At 41.8% G+C, this 18,772-nt stretch overlaps 1 protein-coding gene across 6 annotated transcripts; it reads left to right on the top strand.

Annotated features, from left to right (window-relative positions):
* The first annotated feature begins 33 nt into the window (after nucleotides 1-33).
* On the top strand, nucleotides 34-15,544 carry ZNF470 (zinc finger protein 470). 6 transcript variants are annotated; one of them, XM_082709519.1, is made up of 7 exons: nucleotides 35-620; nucleotides 941-1,283; nucleotides 1,547-1,627; nucleotides 1,779-1,853; nucleotides 8,293-8,419; nucleotides 8,581-8,676; nucleotides 10,759-15,544. In XM_082709519.1, exons 4-7 carry the CDS (start codon nucleotides 1,797-1,799, stop codon nucleotides 12,630-12,632), a joined length of 2,154 nt encoding a protein of 717 aa, XP_082565645.1. In that variant the 5' UTR covers nucleotides 35-620; nucleotides 941-1,283; nucleotides 1,547-1,627; nucleotides 1,779-1,796; the 3' UTR covers nucleotides 12,633-15,544. The 6 variants fall into 6 exon arrangements, with proteins under 6 accessions (XP_082565647.1, XP_082565645.1, XP_082565643.1 ...); XM_082709517.1 differs by lacking the exon at nucleotides 1,547-1,627 and having other exon boundaries at nucleotides 1,155-1,283; XM_082709516.1 differs by lacking the exon at nucleotides 1,547-1,627.
* The last annotated feature ends 3,228 nt before the right edge of the window (nucleotides 15,545-18,772 follow it).

The following is an 18,772-nucleotide window of genomic DNA, read 5'->3' as shown; positions in this document are numbered from 1 at the left end:
GCCGCACACCTCCTGCGATCCTATAGGCGCAGGGGCTGGGGGGAACCCGGGCCTCAGCGTTGGCGGCTCAAGGCGGCGCCTGCGCACTCGAAGCCTGGAGGGTGCTCCCAGAATCCTCAGGGCTCGGCTCCCTTCAGGGAGGCGGCGTGTACTTGGCGCGTCCAGAGCCAGGACTGAGAGGCTCCTGGGCGGCACTGTCCCGCGCCAGCCGGCCTCTACAGGGGGCTGAGGGTAGCAGTCCCCAACCCTCGGTGGGCTGGAACGAAGCTCGGCAGCGACGCGTCGTCCAGTTTGAACTACCGTCCCCAGGGGCCCCTGCGGCGCAGGACACGCCCACTTCCGGCGGGGAGGGAGTGCGGACTAGAGCGAGCGGGCGGCTGCTGAGGGGAAAGTCGTCTAGCGCGGGAGCCGGCAGCTGATGGTTTGACAGAGGAGCGGCCGCGCGCGTCCGGCAGCCCGTGGGCGGCGGGGCGTGCAGGAACGGATGACGGCGCGAGGCCGTGCTCCGGACAGCCTCCCAAGGGAGGCCAGCCCTGCGCACTCCCGCCGCCGCCGCGAGCCCGGCGCCAGCCCCGTTGGGGCCGTGAGGCTGGAGGGGCGGACCGGGACTGAGTGCACAGGTGAGGGTGACAGGTGGCTGGGGCGAGGCGGCGCGAGTGCGGGAGGAGGGCGTCCCCGGCTGCGGATGCCGGCGGACCCAGGAGTCCGGGGTTGGGAGGTCCCTGATCTGTCCACGGCGTCGGGGAGGGGTCCCCGGGCCCGAAGCTTGCGGCTGACCTGTTCGGAGAGTCGGGGATGGGAACTTCCAGGGCCCGGAGCGTGCGGCTGACCTGCACAGAGTCCGGTGACCGGGTCTGAGTCTTGGCCTCCGGGTCATTGTGCGATGGGGCTTGTGGGTGACAGGATGTTCACAGCCTCTGAAACGGAAAGGGATCCCCAGCTTTCCAGGGCGAGGTCGCGGAACTCCTCCCGTTCCTGCCCCTCACTCCTCTGCTGCACCCACGTCCCTGCCGCCGGAGTGAGGACAGACGGCGGGAGGAAGCGCTCTGTGTCGCGCTGTGGCTCGCAGCCGCGCTTCTCTTCGCTGGTTGCGCTGAGTGACACGCGACGTCACGGGAGCACACCACGGAGCGTGAGCTGCCTCGTTTTCACAGAGAGGACCTGAAGGGTGCTGAGGGCAGGTGACCGCCGGCTAGTGGGGGAGCCAGGATCCGGATGCGGCACCGGCCGACTCCAGAAACCTTGCGACGACTCTCACATAGTCCCCGCTACCTCTGCTTGAGGTCAGTGCCCGGAACCATTCGCACAGTTGAAAACGTGACCCTCAGAGGGTAAACGACCTCAAGGGTCGAGACCCCAACTCCCCCCCACCAGCAGGTTTCTGTTTCCCGAACTCCGACAGAAGAAACTTAGCTCAGAGTGGGCAGGGGCTCCTTGAAACCTAGTTTTTCACAAAGCAAAATGGTTCTCTTGAGGGGTTACTTTTGGTCCGGCCTCTGTAAGCCATGGGGATCCCTTGTTGTGACAGGTAATACTTCCCTTCCAGGCGAGGCAGGTGTTGACAGTGGCCGGGTGGCTTTGAGAGAGGAGCCTGCAAACCCGAAGGGGAGCCGCCTTGCTGTAGAGTGTAGGTGTCCCAGTGAGTGCCTGGACTGCGGGGATAGGGGGTGGGAGGTGAGAAGTGGTGGGGAGCTGAAGGGAGGCGTTTCTAGGCAGTAATATTACAGCTACTCAGCTTCTCAGAACTCCTTTCTCCTGTCCTCCCTCTGCCCTCTCAGGGTAAAGCCCTTTGCCTGATGAGGAGCTGGGAAGAGGAGGTGATGGGAGTTGAACTTCTTAAAGCCACGTCCCTGGTGAGTTAGTATTCCCTCTTTCCTTCTTAAAATACGGTCTTGCTTTCCAGGATTTGGTAATGCTTGTTTCCTTCTGAAGAGTATCTGCTGAAGACTTCGATCCTGGGCCTGTTTCCTATTTCCTCCCTTTCTGATGAGTGATGAGACCACAGAGACAGACTCAGATAAGCCAATTCCCTCTCAGAACTTCCTCTTCTCCTTACAGCTGTTTAGTCTTCATTCAAGAAATGACCCACTCTAGGGCGCCTGGGTGGCTCAGTGGGTTGAAGCCTCTGCTTTCAGCTCGGGTCATGATTCCAGGGTCCTGGAATCGAGCCCCGCATCGGACTCTCTGCTCCTCGGGGAGCCTGCTTCCCTCTCTCTCTCTGCTGCCTCTCTGCCTACTTATGATCTTTGTCTGTCAAATAAATAAATAAAGTCTTAAAAAAAAAAAAAAAAGAAATGACCCACTCTGAGCTTGTCCATCTGTGTTTTCTCATAAGTATATGACAACACAGAAATACGGTCCTTAGAGAAAATTTGAGAGCCATCATCTGCCCACTTCCTAAGTAGCCATCCTGGCTGTTTGGCTTTCTTTCTTTCTTTCTTTCTTTCTTTTTTTAAGATTTTATCCATTTATTTGACAGAGAAAGAGACAGCAAGAGGGGGAACACAAGCAGGGCGAGTGGGAGAAGGAAAAGCACGCCTCCTGCAGACCAGGGAGCCCCACCCCACATGGGGCTTGATCCCAGGACCCCAGGATCATGACCCAAGCTGAAGGCAGACACTTAATGACTGAGCCACCCAGGTGCCCCACCATCCTGGCTTTCGTGGAGCTTATAATCTGTTGGAGAAATGAAAAGGCAGCAAACATTTATTTATATAGTGTGATCAGTGCTGTAGCTATAAAACTAGACTTGCTGAGTAGTAATGGGGAAGGACCATTCACAGGTCATCTGAGTACCTTTGGGTAAGTTAGGAAAAGGTGTTCCTTCGGGAGTGATGAAGCTCTGTGACACACCATAATCTAGCAAGAGAAAATCTACTTTATTTTTAGTTCCATTTTGCTTCCTTGGTGAGAGATCCTTGAATGGCATGTAGCCTACATAATCATACTCACTGTTGAAGGGAGGAGGGGTTGGGAGCTGTGATTCCTGAGTTGTATCTTGAAGAAAGAGGAAGAGATCTGCAGGTGAGATGTCTGGCATTTGGGCCATAATATGCAAAGGTTTCCCCTCCCCACTTGGCTTGGAACCATGAGCATCTTAAAATGCCAGGGAGTGTTCTGTATATCCTTTTTCTTTCTAGGATGAATACCATAATCTATTTAATCAGCCTCTTGTTCCAAAGCTAAATTATTGCCAGTGTTTTATTATTTAACAGATTATTGCAGTGATCATCTTTGTTGTTGAATTTTTGCCCTCATCACTGATAATTTTCTTGGACTAAATTCTCAATTTTTCAATTTTTGTGGATTAAGAGTTTCTCACACTTTACTTCAGAACATTTTTAATTTAATTTAATTTTTTAAAAAGATTTTATTTATTTATTTGATAGAGACACAGCGAGAGAGGGAACACAAGCAGTGGGAGTGGGAGAAGCAGGCTTCCTGCTGAGCAGGGAGCCTGATGTGGGACTCGATCCCAGGATCCTGGAATCATGACCTGAGCCGAAGGCAGGTGCTTAACAACTGAGCCACTCAGGCGCCCTGAACATTTTTAATTTTAATATTTTTATGACCAATTTAAGAATTATAATTCATGTTCTAATTAAAGTGAACTGCTAAATGAGTGTCATCAGCAAATTTTATTATAAAAAATTATAAAATTTGATGAATAAACTTACCAAATAAAAAATAATAGGATAATAAAATTGTCTTTATTTTATATAGAAGACACATTGAACAACTTATAGCAAAACACCTTTTCTGATCAGGTATAATACCACTAAAAATGCAGTACCAATTGAACTTGTTTCCTAAGCATTTAAACGTTTTAGATGTAAGCAGTGTTGTTATTTGTGAGGAAAATATTTTAAGAGTGGCAAAGTATGGCATAAAGATTAATAGCATGACTGTGGCACCAGATTGCTTGGGTACAAATTCTAGCTCCAGTATATACTAGATAATAATCACCTTAATTTCTGTTTCCTTAACCATAAAAATGGGAATAATACCAGTACCTAATTTATAGCATTGTTGTGGGCATTAATGAATTGATATATTTTAAGTACTTAGAAAAGTACCTGGCACATAATAAGCACTATATAAACATTAGATTTATATGCTACTGTTTGCCTATGTGCCAGTAGTTGTTCATACAGTATATAAAATACACACAGTATATACACACTGTAACATATATGTGAAAAATCTACAATATGTTTGATGCACAAGAAGCCCTAAACATCAGGAGGCTTTTTATATCCAATGGGATTTTAATTTTAAAACTAATAATAATTTACACTGAATTTGGGAGAGTCCTTGTTCTGGGTAAGAAGGACTAAGCCCAGTTTACTCTGCCTTTTCCACTGAAAGTTGCTATAGAACCAGAACAGCATGCATGGAGCGCGATTTGGGGCTTTAAAAAGTAAATAGTATGGGCGCCTGTGTGGCTCAGTCCTTAAGCGTCTGCCTTCATCTCAGGTCATGATTCTAGGGTCCTGGGATTGAGTCCCACTTCAGGCTCTTTGCTCTTCAGGAAGCCTGATTCTCCCTCTCCCATAGCCCCTGCTTTTATTCCCTCTCTTGTTGTCTCTCTTTCTGTCAAATAAATAAAATCTTAAAAAAAAAAAAAAAAGTAAATAGTAGCAGGCTGATTGGGGAAGAAACCCAAAGTGCAATGTGATTACCTTTTTTTCCCCTCCCAGTATCTCCTAGCATGGATTCAACAAAGCACAAAACCCAGAAGGGGGTTTTGGCATGGATAAAAAGAATTGCAGGAGAAAACCTAGTTCAGGCTCAAGAAGTAGGAAGATGAAAATGCCAGGGAGAATGCTTGGAGAGGGTGGATGGAAAACTACCATGCAAGAAAAGTTCTCTGTTTTCTCGTGCCCTGAGACTAGCAGTGGGGTCTGCAGAAGTCTAAAATTCCGAAGGATAAGAAATTTTCTCTGTGATTGAAGAAGGTTTTACTGCTTTTTTTTTTCTTTTTTCTTTTTCTTTTTCTTTTTCTTTTTCCTTGCTTATGTTCTTTTCTTTCTCGGTCCCATGGGTGGATATAGTCAGGGTAGCTGCCCAGTAGAGTGGAATAAATAAGCGGAATAAATAAGCCCCAGTCATCTGGTCAGAAGACTGAAAAGGGGAACCCCTAGGAAGTAGAAAACACTGGACAGACCACAGAGAAGGGGGAGCTTTGGAAATCAACCATATAAAGTTGTTTATGAACTCCTGGGCTCACTCTAAGTTGCTCATGCATGTATCTGGCCCTGAAAAGCATGCCATTGTCTGTGAGAAGTGAACTCCAAATTAGATGGCTGGCCACCTAGTACTACACCAGTGAGACAGACGTGCACATCACTTTATAGGCTTTGGAAATGGAGTGTGAATAAAGTTATCAATATTCTTTATATAAATATAATTTAAACAAGACATAGAGTCTCATAACATCCAAAATGTCAAGGATACTACCTAAAATTACTCAGCTGATGAAAATCTAGGGAAATTTCAATTCACAGGAGAAAAGATAATCACCAGATACTAACATTGATGTGACACCAATGGTGGAATTATCTGATAAAGATTTTAAAGCAGTTATTATAAAAATGCTCCAACAAGTAAAAACTCTTAAAGCGAATAGATTGTGTCAGCAAAGAAACAGAAAATATCAATAGGAAATGAAAAATAGAATTACCAAAATAAGCTCACTGTATGGGCTTAGTGGCATTATGGAGATGACAGTGGACTTAGTGAACTTGAAACTAAATAGAAACTATCTAATCTGAAAATAGATAAAAGACTGAAGAGAGTCTCAGGGCCCTGTGGGACAACACCAGAATGTTTAACATTTGTATCATTGAAGTACCAAAAAGAAGTGAAGTGTAGAAAAAATATTTGAAGAAATAATGGCTGAAAAATTGCCAACTTTAGTGAAAGACATAACTTTTAGATTCATGAAGCCCAGCAAACTCCAGCATGATAAATAAACAAACCAACCCCTTGCTTGGGAGCTTCATAGTCAGACTGCTGAAAACTGAAGACAAGGGAAAACCTGGAAAGCAGCCAGAGAAAAGTGATGCATAATATATAGGGCAGCAGCGATTTCAGTTCTGTGGATTTCCCATCAGAAATCATGGCAGTCAAAGGAAGTAGAACAGCTTAAAAAGTACTCAGAGGAGGGGAGCCAGGGTTGCTTAGTTGGTTAAGCATCTGCCTTTGTCTTAGGTCATGATTCTAGGGTCCTGGGATCGGGCTCCTCATCGGGCTCCCTGCTCAGCGGGAGGCCTGCTTCTCCCTCTCTCTCTCCCCCTGCTTGTGTTCCCTCTCTCCGTGTCTGTCTCCTTGTCAAATAAATAAAATCTTTAAAAAAAAAAAAGTACTCAGAGGAAAGAACTGTCAACCCAGCATTATCTGTCCTGCAAAAATAGCCTTCAGAATTGAAGGTGAAATAGTTTCTTATATGAAGGAAAAGTAAGAAAATTCATTGACAGATTTCTCAAAGAATTGCAAAAGGAGGTTCTTCAGATCGAAATTATAAGAACGGAACTGGAACATCAGGAATGAGAAAGTACAACAAATGGTAATATATGGGGCGCCTGGGTGGCTCAGTGGGTTAAAGCCTCTGCCTTCGGCTCAGGTCATGATCCCAGGGTCCTGGGATGGAGCCCTGCATCGGGCTCTCTGTTTGGCAGGGAGCCTGCTTCCCTTCTTCTCTCTCTGCCTGCCGCTCTGCCTCCTTGTGATCTCTGTCTGTCAAATAAATATAAAAATCTTTAAAAAAAATGGTAAATATATATATGAAATACAATACACTGTTCTTCTGACTTATTTAAAAGATCTTCAAATATTAAAAGCAGAACTAATATCTTCACCTTACTGAACAGAACAGGATTTGAATACAGTCTGGCTTCAGGGACCATGTTCTTAACTAACACAGTATATTGAAATTAGATAAAACACAAGTAAAACTTGTTGAAATATTAAACCAAATGTTTTCCCCTGTTCTTGGCCACCTCCTCCTTCTACTCCTTTCCTATCCCTCCTTCATTATTATCTTAGGTAACAATTCTTGAGCACTTAACTCAACTGTGACTGTTACCCCATTAAATTCTCACAATGCAGCTGTGAGGTAGCTACCAAAATAATTCCCATTTTTCATGTGGGAAAACCGAGGCACATGCAGTTAATTAATTTCACAAGATTGTTTGGCTAGTCTATGCCAGAGCCTGAATTCTTTGAAATAATCTGACCTTTTTGTCTGGTTTTATTCACAATTGGTAATTATTCAGAACTCATTCTTAAATGTTGATGTAAGTGAAATCACAAAGTAAGAACTGGAAAGTCTGTCAGGAACCACAGAATGGGTGACCAGTATCATTTGCTGATTGGTTAGGAAATTCAGCCCATGTAGCAAAACAGGTTGTGCTCATCTCATATGATCTCTTTGGATACTTCTCATCAGAGTGTTTTCCTAATGCAAACATACTTTTATGTCAAAAGGAAACAATATTGCTAGGCATTTTTCTCTTTCATTTTTTAGACATACCTCTTAACATCTCAGAACACTAAGATTTCTTAGACTGTATTGTGGAGGTTGAAATCATGTTCATCAGGTCAACATCCTTCCTTGAAGCTTTACCCCCCCAGTACCAGAACTCTTTAATTTCTCCATGTAGAAAGGTGATCTAGCTTCTAACATAGATAAATACAGTTGATCTTTGAACAACATAGGGGTTGACTTTGATCTCTGCATAGAAAATCTACATATAAATTTGTTCACGCCATACATGACTCCTAAGAGCCTACCGTTAACTGGAAGCCTTATTGATAATATAAACAGTTGATCAGTATATATTTTGTATGCTGTGTGTATTACATGTTACATTCTTTAAAAATATAGCTAGAGAAAATAAATTGTTAAAGTCATATGGAAGAGAAAATAACACAGTACTGTACTTACTGATTGAAAAAAACTTACATGTCAGTGAACTTGTGAAGTTCAAACCTGTGCTGTTCAAGGGTCAACTGCAATTTAGTACTTGATGTTCTGTCTTAAATGCAGTCAACATTTATCCATATGACAGTCTCTTCTCACCACTATAAAATCGTGAATGTTTAGAGAGCTAATATAACTAGACAGAAAAGTTGTCCAGTAGCTAACTGGTTTGGACCCGGGTGTAATTTTATATGCAGAATGTTTGGGTTTTTGTTTCCCGTGTAGCATGAACAGCATTGCCCTTGACCCGTAGAGCTAGCTAAGTAATGGCACGAGCACTAAGCAAGGTTATTTTTGTGTCATTTCAGGATTCAGTGACTTTCACGGATGTGGCCATAGACTTCTCCCAAGATGAATGGGAATGGCTGAATCTTGCCCAAAGGACTTTATACAAGAAAGTGATGCTAGAGAACTACACGAACCTGCTTTCATTGGGTAAGAGTGTCCTCCTCTTCCGCATTGGAGTCTTTCCACCTCTGTAGTCTTTTATGCCTTTATCAGCATTTCCCTCTAATATCCCTTTTCTCTCTGTACCTTTTGGACTGGTCTGCAGTCTCCACAACATAGCCAATTTTCTTATCTTTCCTTCTGTGCAGGTCTTTGCCTTTCTAAACCAGACGTAATCTCCTTACTGGAGCAAGGTAGAGAGCCGTGGATGATGGAAGGAGAGATGACAAGAGGCTTCTGCTCAGGTAAGGCAGATAATTAGAGTTGGGGAACTATTCTCAAGAGGTTTCTTTTGTTTTTTCTTTAAAAAAAAAAAAAAAAAGATATTTCTTCTCTGATACTTGTGGGAAAACCCCTCTTAAAAATCCCTCTCAAATTGAAACTTTTTATTCTAACACTGTTTTAAGTGGATCTTCTCCACTGGTGTGACATACCACTTTTACCTTTACTGATTTCCTGCAGACACCACAATCTGTTTGTGAGCTCTGTTATGTTCTCTGATGTTTACTAGTTCTCAAGTACCATATTGTTATAATCATCTCTGATGTTCAACATTTCTGAATTCTTTTTTTTTTTTTTAAAGATATTTATTTATTTATTTATTTGACAGAGAGAGAGAGAGAGAGAGATATCACAAGTAGGCAGAGAGTCAGGCAGAGGGAGAGGGAGAAGCGGGCTCTCCGCTAAGCAGGGAGCTTGATGTGGGGCTCGATCCCAGATCATGATCTGAGCTGAAGGCAGCTGCTTAACTGACTGAGACACCCAGGTACCCCTACATTTCTGAATTCTTTAGACAAATATGTGTTTAGTTTTTTAAACTGGTTTAAGTGTTTTCTTTAAAATGTGAGCTTATCAGGTTAATGACTATTATAGCTATGCTCTTCCCTTTGCCTTTAATTATTTTTGTCTTTGGTGTTTCTGTTACCTATTTTTGCTTTGTTGTTTATGGCTGGGGTTTTTTTTTTTCACCCTTTACACCATCCTACTCCTTGAAATGAAAAGGGTTTTAGTCCTAGAAGTTGTTACTTTTATGTCTTTATATATTTGTAAATCTGTATTTTAAAATTGATCCATTTGAAATTTAAAACATAATCATTTGATACTCATAAAGCATGAATAAATTAGGTAGCTAACTTCACCTCCTTTCTCTATGTTCAACATCTTCCCACTTTTGTTGTACTCATTGGGATTTTTGGCCCAGTTAATTTTTTAAAATTTATTTATTTTTTTCCCTGCCTTGCTTGATAGGTGTTTTTCTGGTATGAAAGCTAGATAAGAGTTTATAGATTATATGTTACAGTGAAATAAGCCTCAGGTGAGATGGTTACAGTTTATTCTGTACCTTGTAGTATGGCTTTTTCCTGCTTCCAGTTCTCAGAGGTTCAAGAAGATTTGGGTAGGTCATTTGTAGCCCTAATGGTGTATATTCATAAATAATAAGAAAAAATAAATAAGCATCCAACTCAGGATATTAGAAAGAACAAAATGAGTGTAAGGTAAACTAAACTTATGTATAGTGACTTACACTACTGGAGGTAAAAGAAGGAGTAAATGAACTAGTAAATAGTAGATATAATGAAAATCAAGTTGGTGCTTCTTTAGAAAACCAATAAAATACATAAATTGTCAAATATATAAACAAATGAGAGAAAACAAGAAAAGAAATGATATTAAGTAACTATTGATGCATAAATACTTAAAAGAATCATATAAAAAAAAGAATCATATGAATCTGTTTTCCTCAGTTTTCTATAAGGAATTTGAAAACCTGGATGAGATGGGTAATGTTTTAGGAGAATATAAATTACCGTAACCTACACCAGAAGAGAGAGAAATTTTAACCAGACTGGTTACCATAGAAGAAATGTAGAAAGTTATCTCAGAACTGCTTTCCCCAAGAACAGAAGCAACAACTCTCAATAGTTTCACAAATAAATTCTGTAAAACCTGTAAGGAAAAATATCAACATCATTTAAAATGTTCCATGACAGAGAATTTAAAAAAGAATTTTAAGAAATTACGTTTATGAAGAAAACATAACATTTGATGCCAGAATATTACCAAAATAACATCAAAAAAGGAAAATACAGATTTCAATTATGAATATTGGTACATAATTTTGAATAAAAAATCATCTTGAAATAATACGCCAGAGCCCAGGAGGGTTTATTTTAGAAATACAAGCATGGTTGCATTGCCCAACTTTCTGTAAGAATTGTCAAAGACCTCTGTGGTCTTCAGTAATTGATTCACACGGTTTCATTTTGGAAGTTTCTGTTCTTCTAGCATTAAATAAAGGAGACATTTGCTTTTTCAATATCTTTCAGACTTGGAGTATGTTTGGATGACCAAGGAATTATCACCAAACCGGGGCATTTATGACGAAAAATTATCCCAGGCAATGGTAATGGAAATAATTCCAAGCTATGACCTTAAATGTCCTACATTAGGGGTAAACTGGAAATGTGAAGACCTATTTAAGAGGGAGCTGGTAAGTCAGAAGACACACTTCAGTCAGGAGACAGTCACTCATACAGATGCCCTTATTGAGAGAAGAGACCACTTTAACAAATCTGGGACAGTTTTTCATCTGAAGAGATTATCTTATCTAAAGCAGGTATTTCCCATCAAAGAGAGAATATATAATTTTGAGATCGATAGTAAAAGTTTAAAAACACATTCGTTTGTAAAAAAACACAAGCAAGTCTACAGAGAAAAGAAACTTCTGAAATGTAATGACTGTGAGAAAACTTTTAGCAAAATCTCAACACTCACTCTTCATCAAAGAATTCATACTGGAGAGAAACCCTATGAATGCACTGAATGTGGGAAAGCCTTCAGCCAGAGTGCTCACCTCGCCCAACATCAGAGAATACATACAGGAGAGAAACCCTTTGAATGTACTGAATGTGGGAAAGCCTTCAGTCAGAACGCTCATCTTATTCAACATCAGAGAGTTCATACTGGAGAGAAACCATATCAGTGTAAGCAGTGTAATAAGGCCTTCAGCCAGCTTGCACACCTTGCTCAACATCAGAGAGTTCATACTGGAGAGAGACCCTATGAATGTATCGAATGTGGGAAGGCTTTTAGTGATTGTTCATCCCTATCTCATCATCGAAGGATTCACACTGGAAAAAGACCATATGAATGTGTTGACTGTGGGAAGGCTTTCAGGCAGAATGCTTCTCTTATACGTCATCGGCGGTATTACCATACTGGAGAGAAACCATTCGATTGCATTGATTGTGGGAAGGCGTTCACTGATCACATAGGTCTTATTCAGCATAAGAGAATTCATACTGGAGAGAGACCTTACAAATGTCATGTGTGTGGAAAGGCTTTTAGCCATGGCTCGTCCCTGACTGTACATCAGAGAATTCATACCGGAGAGAAACCTTATGAGTGTAATATCTGTGAGAAGGCCTTTAGCCATCGTGGCTCACTTACTCTTCATCAGAGAGTTCATACTGGGGAGAAACCCTACGAATGTAAAGAATGTGGGAAGGCTTTTCGGCAGAGTACACACCTTGCTCATCATCAGAGAATTCATACTGGAGAGAAACCTTACGCATGTAAGGAATGCAGCAAAACTTTCAGCCAGAATGCGCACCTTGTACAACATCAGAAAATACACACTGGAGAGAAACCTTATGAATGTAAGGAATGTGGTAAGGCTTTCAGTCAGATTGCACACCTTGTTCAACACCAGAGAGTTCACACTGGTGAGAAGCCGTATGAATGTATTGAATGTGGGAAGGCCTTTAGTGATGGCTCCTATCTTGTTCAACATCAGAAACTCCATACTGGGAAAAGACCATATGTATGTCTTGAATGTGGAAAGACATTCCGACAGAGGGCGTCCCTGATTTGTCACCAGAGGTGTCATACAGGCGAGAAGCCTTATGACTGTAATGTTTGTGGGAAAGCCTTTAGCCATCGTAAATCTCTTACACTACATCAAAGAATTCATACAGGAGAAAAACCTTATGAGTGTAAGGAATGTAGCAAAGCCTTCAGCCAGATTGCCCATCTTACACTTCATAAGAGAATTCATACTGGAGAAAGGCCCTATGAATGTAAAGAATGTGGGAAAGCCTTCAGGCAGAGTGTACATCTTGTGCATCATCAGCGAATTCATACTGGAGAGTCATCCTCAATTATTCCCTCCTCCTCCCCCCCATATCACCAAGTCCTCTAGATTTAATCTTTTTTTTTTTTTAAAGATTTTATTTATTTATTTGACAGAGAGAGATCACAGTAGACAGAGAGGCAGGCAGAGAGAGAGAGAGGAAGCAGGCTCCCTGCTGAGCAGAGAGCCTGATGCGGGACTTGATCCCAGGACCCTGAGATCATGACCTGAGCCGAAAGCAGCGGCTTAACCACTGAGCCACCCAGGCGCCCTAGATTTAATCTTTTGATTGCCTCTAGGGTCTGTCCACTTTTTTCCAGTCTATGTCCTATCATCATAGTCCAAGATGGAACCATCTCATTTTTATTTTTACCATAGTGTTACAGCCATTATCCCTCTTGCTCCCCTCAAGTGCATTTTTAACACTATAGCCAGCTTAATCTTTTAATAATAAAAATCTATGCTACTTTCCCATTTAAAACATTTGTCTTTAAGAATAAGTTGGTCTACCTAAAGGGCTTAGCACACAACCGTTGACATATAATTAGTGCCATTAAGGTAAAGGTTTTCTTGCTGTCATGTTCAGATGCATGTAAAATCTAGTAGTTCAAGGCTAAGAAGCCTATACATTTTAGAGAAGACAAAGGATTGTCTGCATTCCTAGGAGGTAGAAAAATGAACACATTCAGGATTGAAAGAGTCTGTGATGGACAAGATAACATGTTGGCTTACCACTCCCTCCGAATGAATAAATACAAGGGTTTGTAGCACTGCTGATGAGGGACACTCACTTTCCCTGGCGCTTAGCAGTTAGACTAGGCCTGTTAGAACAAAAGCATTTGGTAGCATGTAGGACTAGCTAGGTATTAAAAACAAACTAAAGTCAGCAAGCAAGAAAACTTAAACAGATTAATAGCCATGAAATAAACAGAAAAAAGTAGTTTAACACTTTCACCTTTAGAAAAGCACAGACAGTTCCTGTGATGTTTGAATTGTTACAGAGCATAAAATAAATACAGTAAAGCTGCCCATCTTACTCTGTGAGACTGACAAGAGTGGTACCAGAAGAAAAGCACATATGCTGCTTTTAGCTTGTGAATTTTGATGTTAAAACTTAAGCTTACTTTTTAAATTTTAAAAGGTCGAGAAAGTAGGAAGCGAGACCTACTTTGTAAAATAGAAAGACTTTGGCAAAGATATTTCTTCTTGTGTTAAATCTGTAAATTAATCAATAGTCCAGTAAAAATCCCAATATATTTTTAAGTTGACAAGCTGATTCTGACCATCTATGGAATATAGGATGGTGGTATAATAGTGAGTATAATAGTGAGTGAGTGAGTGCTACGTGCCTTACTATACTCACTTAACATTAACTGAGCATTTACTAATATGTTCCAGGCCCTGTTTTGGGTGCTGGGGATAGAACAGAGTGCAAAATATGCAAGTTTTTGCCCTCACAGACCTAGTAGGAGAAGACAGACAAAATTGAAAGTCATACTATGTGAAAAGTGTGCAGTATGACCATGACGAGAAATTCCCGAGAGAGGGAGCTAGGGAGTGATGGCAAGGAGTGCCTTACTGTTCCCAGAACATATGGGCTTTAGAAGCAGTTAGAAGAAACTGTTTGATACAGTGGGTATAAGTTAGTCCTATGGTAGATAATTACACTTTTGGTGTTGCAGAAAGACAGAATTGATGGTTTTAGAAGGATCATGAGTGTTCTCTTCACACTATCAGTAGTGATTTTCAGGTCTAGTGGAGGGTTGTTTGTTTGCTTGTTTCTTGTATCTGGTTTTTGTAACCTTATTGAGATACAATTTACGTCCCATACAGTTCATCCATTTAAAGTGCAGGATTAATTGACTTAGTATGTTCAGATTTGTACAACCATTACCACATTTCATTACCTAGAAAAGCCTACCCGCACCCCTGGAGGAGTACTCTTACTTGGTGCTTTTGGGTTTTCTCTTCAGACTTGCCTGTGGCAGCACAGAAGGCCATGTGAGGGGAGCTCTCATCCAGAGGGCATGAGTGCTAGAAAATGGAGCTTTGGGATTCTCTTGGGATAGAGGCTAGGAGTTGGGTGGTCCTATTAGATTCCCCTTATGTATGGTAAAAAGGATTTTTCATTGCTGTGAGAGGAAGATGGATTAATCAAATGGTTTTGGGACTTAGCTCTATGGAAAGAACGTACCTTGTACACTAATGAAGCTCTGAAAGATCTAAGTACAATATTAGAGTACAAGAAAAATGTTATTTCTATAATTTTGAGGTGGGCCTTCTTAAGTATCACACATAATCCAGGAGCTGACATTAAGATAACATTTATGTGGAAAATATCAGAGTCAAAGTCAAATATACAAATACGAGATTGAAAGAAAATATTTGCAAACCAACATAATGAAGGATAATAACCCCTGATATTCAGAGCATTATTACAAATAAATAATAGTAACACCAGCAATTCAGTAGAAAAAATGGACAAAGCTAATGGCCTGTTCAAAGAAGATGAAAAACAGCTAATGGAAATGACCCACTATCACTAGTAATCAAGGAAATGCAGAATAAAATGATGTTATATCTACTTTTTTCCCCAAAAGATTGATTTTAAATCATAGAAAAGTGATTATATCTAGTGACTGTGTCAAAAACAGTTCCATTGTTGGTTATATAAATTTCTGTGTGTATATACCATTTTAATCATTATTACTCAGAAACCAAAGTGCACAAATGTAGGTAAATGTATAATGGCAAAAATATTTTTGATGGTGAACTCAGTAGAAACCATTCGGGGGCTGGGTAAATGGATAAGTTAATTATGGTGTATTCATTCAGTAGAATTACATGCAGCTGTTGAAAAAAGAGCTATAAATGTGTCTATAGCCATAGAAGGATGGTTGTATTATGCTAAATGAAAAACATTTCCAGATCTGTATTCTAGTATAAACTCATAATACCAGAAATAAAACTTAAAATATGTATTTTTCTGTTTTTCTCTGCCCTGTTTTCCATTCCTTCTTTCGAGGACACCATCTCTTCTTTTCCTTCGAGCAGCTGACCATACTGTACCATATGGCGCTGATGGTCTTAGCTAATCAGATTCTCTCTGGAGTTTGCAAGGTGGTTGGGTCTTTGTCATCTAATGGCAGCTCCCTAAAAGGATGACGCTGGTGTTCTCATGACAGATCTTTGGGGTCACTCTAGCTCTTGGGCTTTCTAAGGCTGTAATTCTGCAAACTACCCACTATTCTTCAGTTCTTCATTTTTTACCTATATCGTGCATATGCTTGTAATTAAAGCAACTTAACCAATACAGTTTGGTATGAAGATTGGGTGATAGGCTATAGAATCTTTGGAAAATTTGAGGTATTAGGGATTGGTTTTAAGTGAGATGGTGCAAGTAAGAGTCCTGTTTCTTTTCTAGCATAAGGAAGTGGAGAGCTCATGGTGTGCACGGGGTAAACATCGAAGTAAATTATTATTTGTAGTCACCTGAGATGAGTGGAGGTCAGGGATCCTGGATTATGGCAGTTTAAAGAGGAAGAGGACTGCTAAGTCCAAAGAGTGTATATGATGCTGGTATCTAATTGCTTTGGGTAATTTAAAACTCAGATCTTGAACTTCCACCATCAAGGCAAAAAATTGCAACTAGGGATATTTGTATGATATTGTTGAAAATGTCTTATGCTAGTTGAAGTCATAGGGTTAAGAGGGCATAGGGCACAGAGTCCTCATGAATGTGATGCCAGGCCAACCCATAGAGTGGAGGGGCCACACTCCATCCCTTGTGTCCTCAAAACCAGCTTCACACCTGGCACGTGCACTGAGAGCCTGCGATATTAGTAATGCTGTCTGACAATAGATCCTCTCTCTCTACCTGAAAGTAGGATGTCCCCTATCTGGCATCTGTGATGCTCAGGGCATCCCCCAACAGACAAATTGGCTCTGATCTGCTCCTGCATTTTTTGAGCTGGGTAATTTGTGGATTATTCAAACAAAAATGAAACCCATCATGGAACCAGTACTCGTGAACTAGGAATGCATACAACATCCTAAGGAATGGGCAGAGGTGCATGGCACCTGGACCCACAGACCTGCCCGCAGCATCACCAAACTCCTGCCTGTGGGCCGGTGTCATGGATCCTGATCCAGGAACTCTGGAAGGAACAGGCTCAGCCAGCAGCCCCCACGGTTCCTCCCAGGCTGCCCTCCCCTGGGTCCATTCACCCTTCCCACACACAGACGGGCAGCAGCAGCAGTATTGTCTCTGCGTTGAAGGAACCAGGCACCTGCCTTGGTGCCTTTGTTTGCGAGGGTGTCATAATGAAATACCGCTTAACCACAGAAATGTGTGTTCTCACAGTTCTGTAGAGGCCAGATTGAGGTGTGGGTAGGTAGGTTTCTTCTGAGCCCTCCTGGATTGTAGGTGGCCATCTTCTGTCTGTGTCTTTATGTGGTCATCCCTCTGTGCTGTTTGTGTCCTAACCTCTCTTACCTCCTAAATTGCTGGTAGGAACGTAAGATGGTACAGCTATTCTGCGAAACAGTGTGGCAGTTTGTTTAAACAAGGAAAAACTAAAAATGCAAATACTATATGACCTAGTAGTTGGACCCGTGGGCATTTATCACAGAGAAATAAAGATTTATGTTTACACAAAACCTGTCACAAGGAAACAACACTGAGAGGGCAATCTATGGAATGGGAGAATATTTGCAAACCAAGTATCTGGTAATGGTTAATATCCAAAATATACATGATTTTACCACAATGAAAGAAAAGGGCAAAAAAACCCCACAAAAACCAAACAACAAAAAAAAACCCCACACCTGGGATATCCCCAAACTGAAAATATCCCAGATGTGATACCCAAATTGTGGTGTCAGTACCATGGGGTAGAATCTGGCAACAAAGTAATAAACTGATATGTGTAACAGTTTGGAGAAATCTCAAGAATTATGCTTAATGGGAAAAAAAAGCCTGTTGTAAACAAAATTATGGATATAGAGAACAAGTTAGTGATGGGGTTAAGAAAGGATGGGGTCTGGAAGGAAAGTGGGTGTGGTTATGAAAGAGCCACGTGGGGGAACCTAGTGGTGATGGAAATATTCTGTATCTTAACAACATCCACATCAGTATCCTAATTTTGATACTGCAAGATGTCACCTTTGGGAGCAGCCAGAGGATCTTTCTGTATGGTTTCCATTTTATTTTTTGCAACTGCGTGTGATTCTACTTTTATCTCAAAATAAAATACCCAATTAAGAAATCATGAGTCACCATGAGGTTAGCTTTTTTTTCTTCCGTGGTCAGTCATTTAGTAAATGCTTTTGTACCTGGATTCCAGGTTTATGGTATAAGAGGGACTCGGTCAGGAGGCCTGGTTCCTCCCCCAACAACGCCTTTGCTCTTATAAGACCTCTCTTGTCTGCACCACTTTCCTTACCTAGAAAGTAGCTTGGTAGGCTACTGGGTGGCTCAGTTGGTTAAGCGACTGCCTCCCGTTCAGGTCGTGATGCTGGAATCATGGGATCAAGTCCCGTGGGCTCCCAGCTCCATGGGGAGGCTGCTTCTTCCTCTGACCTCCCCTCTCATGCTCTCTCTCAAATAAAGAAAATCTTAAAAAAAAAAAAGAAAAAAAGTAGCTTGGTTTTAAGGATTAAATGAGTTCATAAATCAGAAAATGCCAAGTACAGAAGATAGCACCTAGGAAATCTAGTAAGAAGGGTCAATATTTTTTTATTATGATCAATTGCTTCTTTGCGTCGCGGAGAATCAGCGTGATCATTAGGTTCTAGAAAGCCGTCCGGTATTGTCCTTCTTGGCTGTCTTTAAGGCCTGGCTGCAGGATGGCACAGAAAAAGGGGTTTTCTCTGCCCCTCCCTATGACCCCTCCTTTTCTGGAATTTTCCCTCCCCACTTCTCCCCTGTTCCTTCTCTTCCCCCGTCTTCCCTCCTCAACCCTTCTTTGTTCTCTCCTTCTGTCCTGGTCGTGTTCCTTCTTTTCCCCTCACCTCTCCTCCCCTTCTCAGATCTTCCTCCCTCCTCCAGGTCCCTCCTCCAGGTCCCTCCTCCTCCCATCTCTTCCCTTCTCCTTCCTCCCTCCCCCGGCGCCTCTCTTCCCCCTCCCACTCCTTCCTAGGCCTCCCCCCTCTCCCCTTCCCCTCCCGGCCCTACTCCATCTCCCGCCCTCCTCCCTTTCCCCTCCACT

This window comes from Mustela nivalis, assembly GCF_964662115.1.
Source record: "Mustela nivalis genome assembly, chromosome: 18".
Classification (NCBI taxonomy): domain Eukaryota; kingdom Metazoa; phylum Chordata; class Mammalia; order Carnivora; family Mustelidae; genus Mustela; species Mustela nivalis.
The sequence above is the reverse complement of the archived record's forward strand: the minus strand, read 5'-3'. Positions and strand labels throughout refer to the sequence as shown.

What these genes read in the sequence shown, in the direction of transcription:
- ZNF470 (XM_082709520.1), top strand. Translation starts at nt 1,797, where the DNA reads ATGAGGAGCTGGGAAGAGGAGGTGATGGGAGTTGAACTTCTTAAAGCC. An exon ending in CACGAACCTGCTTTCATTGG is followed by an intron (nt 8,420 to 8,580) that starts GTAAGAGTGTCC and finishes CCTTCTGTGCAG; the next exon opens with GTCTTTGCCTTTCTAAACCA. An exon ending in GACAAGAGGCTTCTGCTCAG is followed by an intron (nt 8,677 to 10,758) that starts GTAAGGCAGATA and finishes AATATCTTTCAG; the next exon opens with ACTTGGAGTATGTTTGGATG.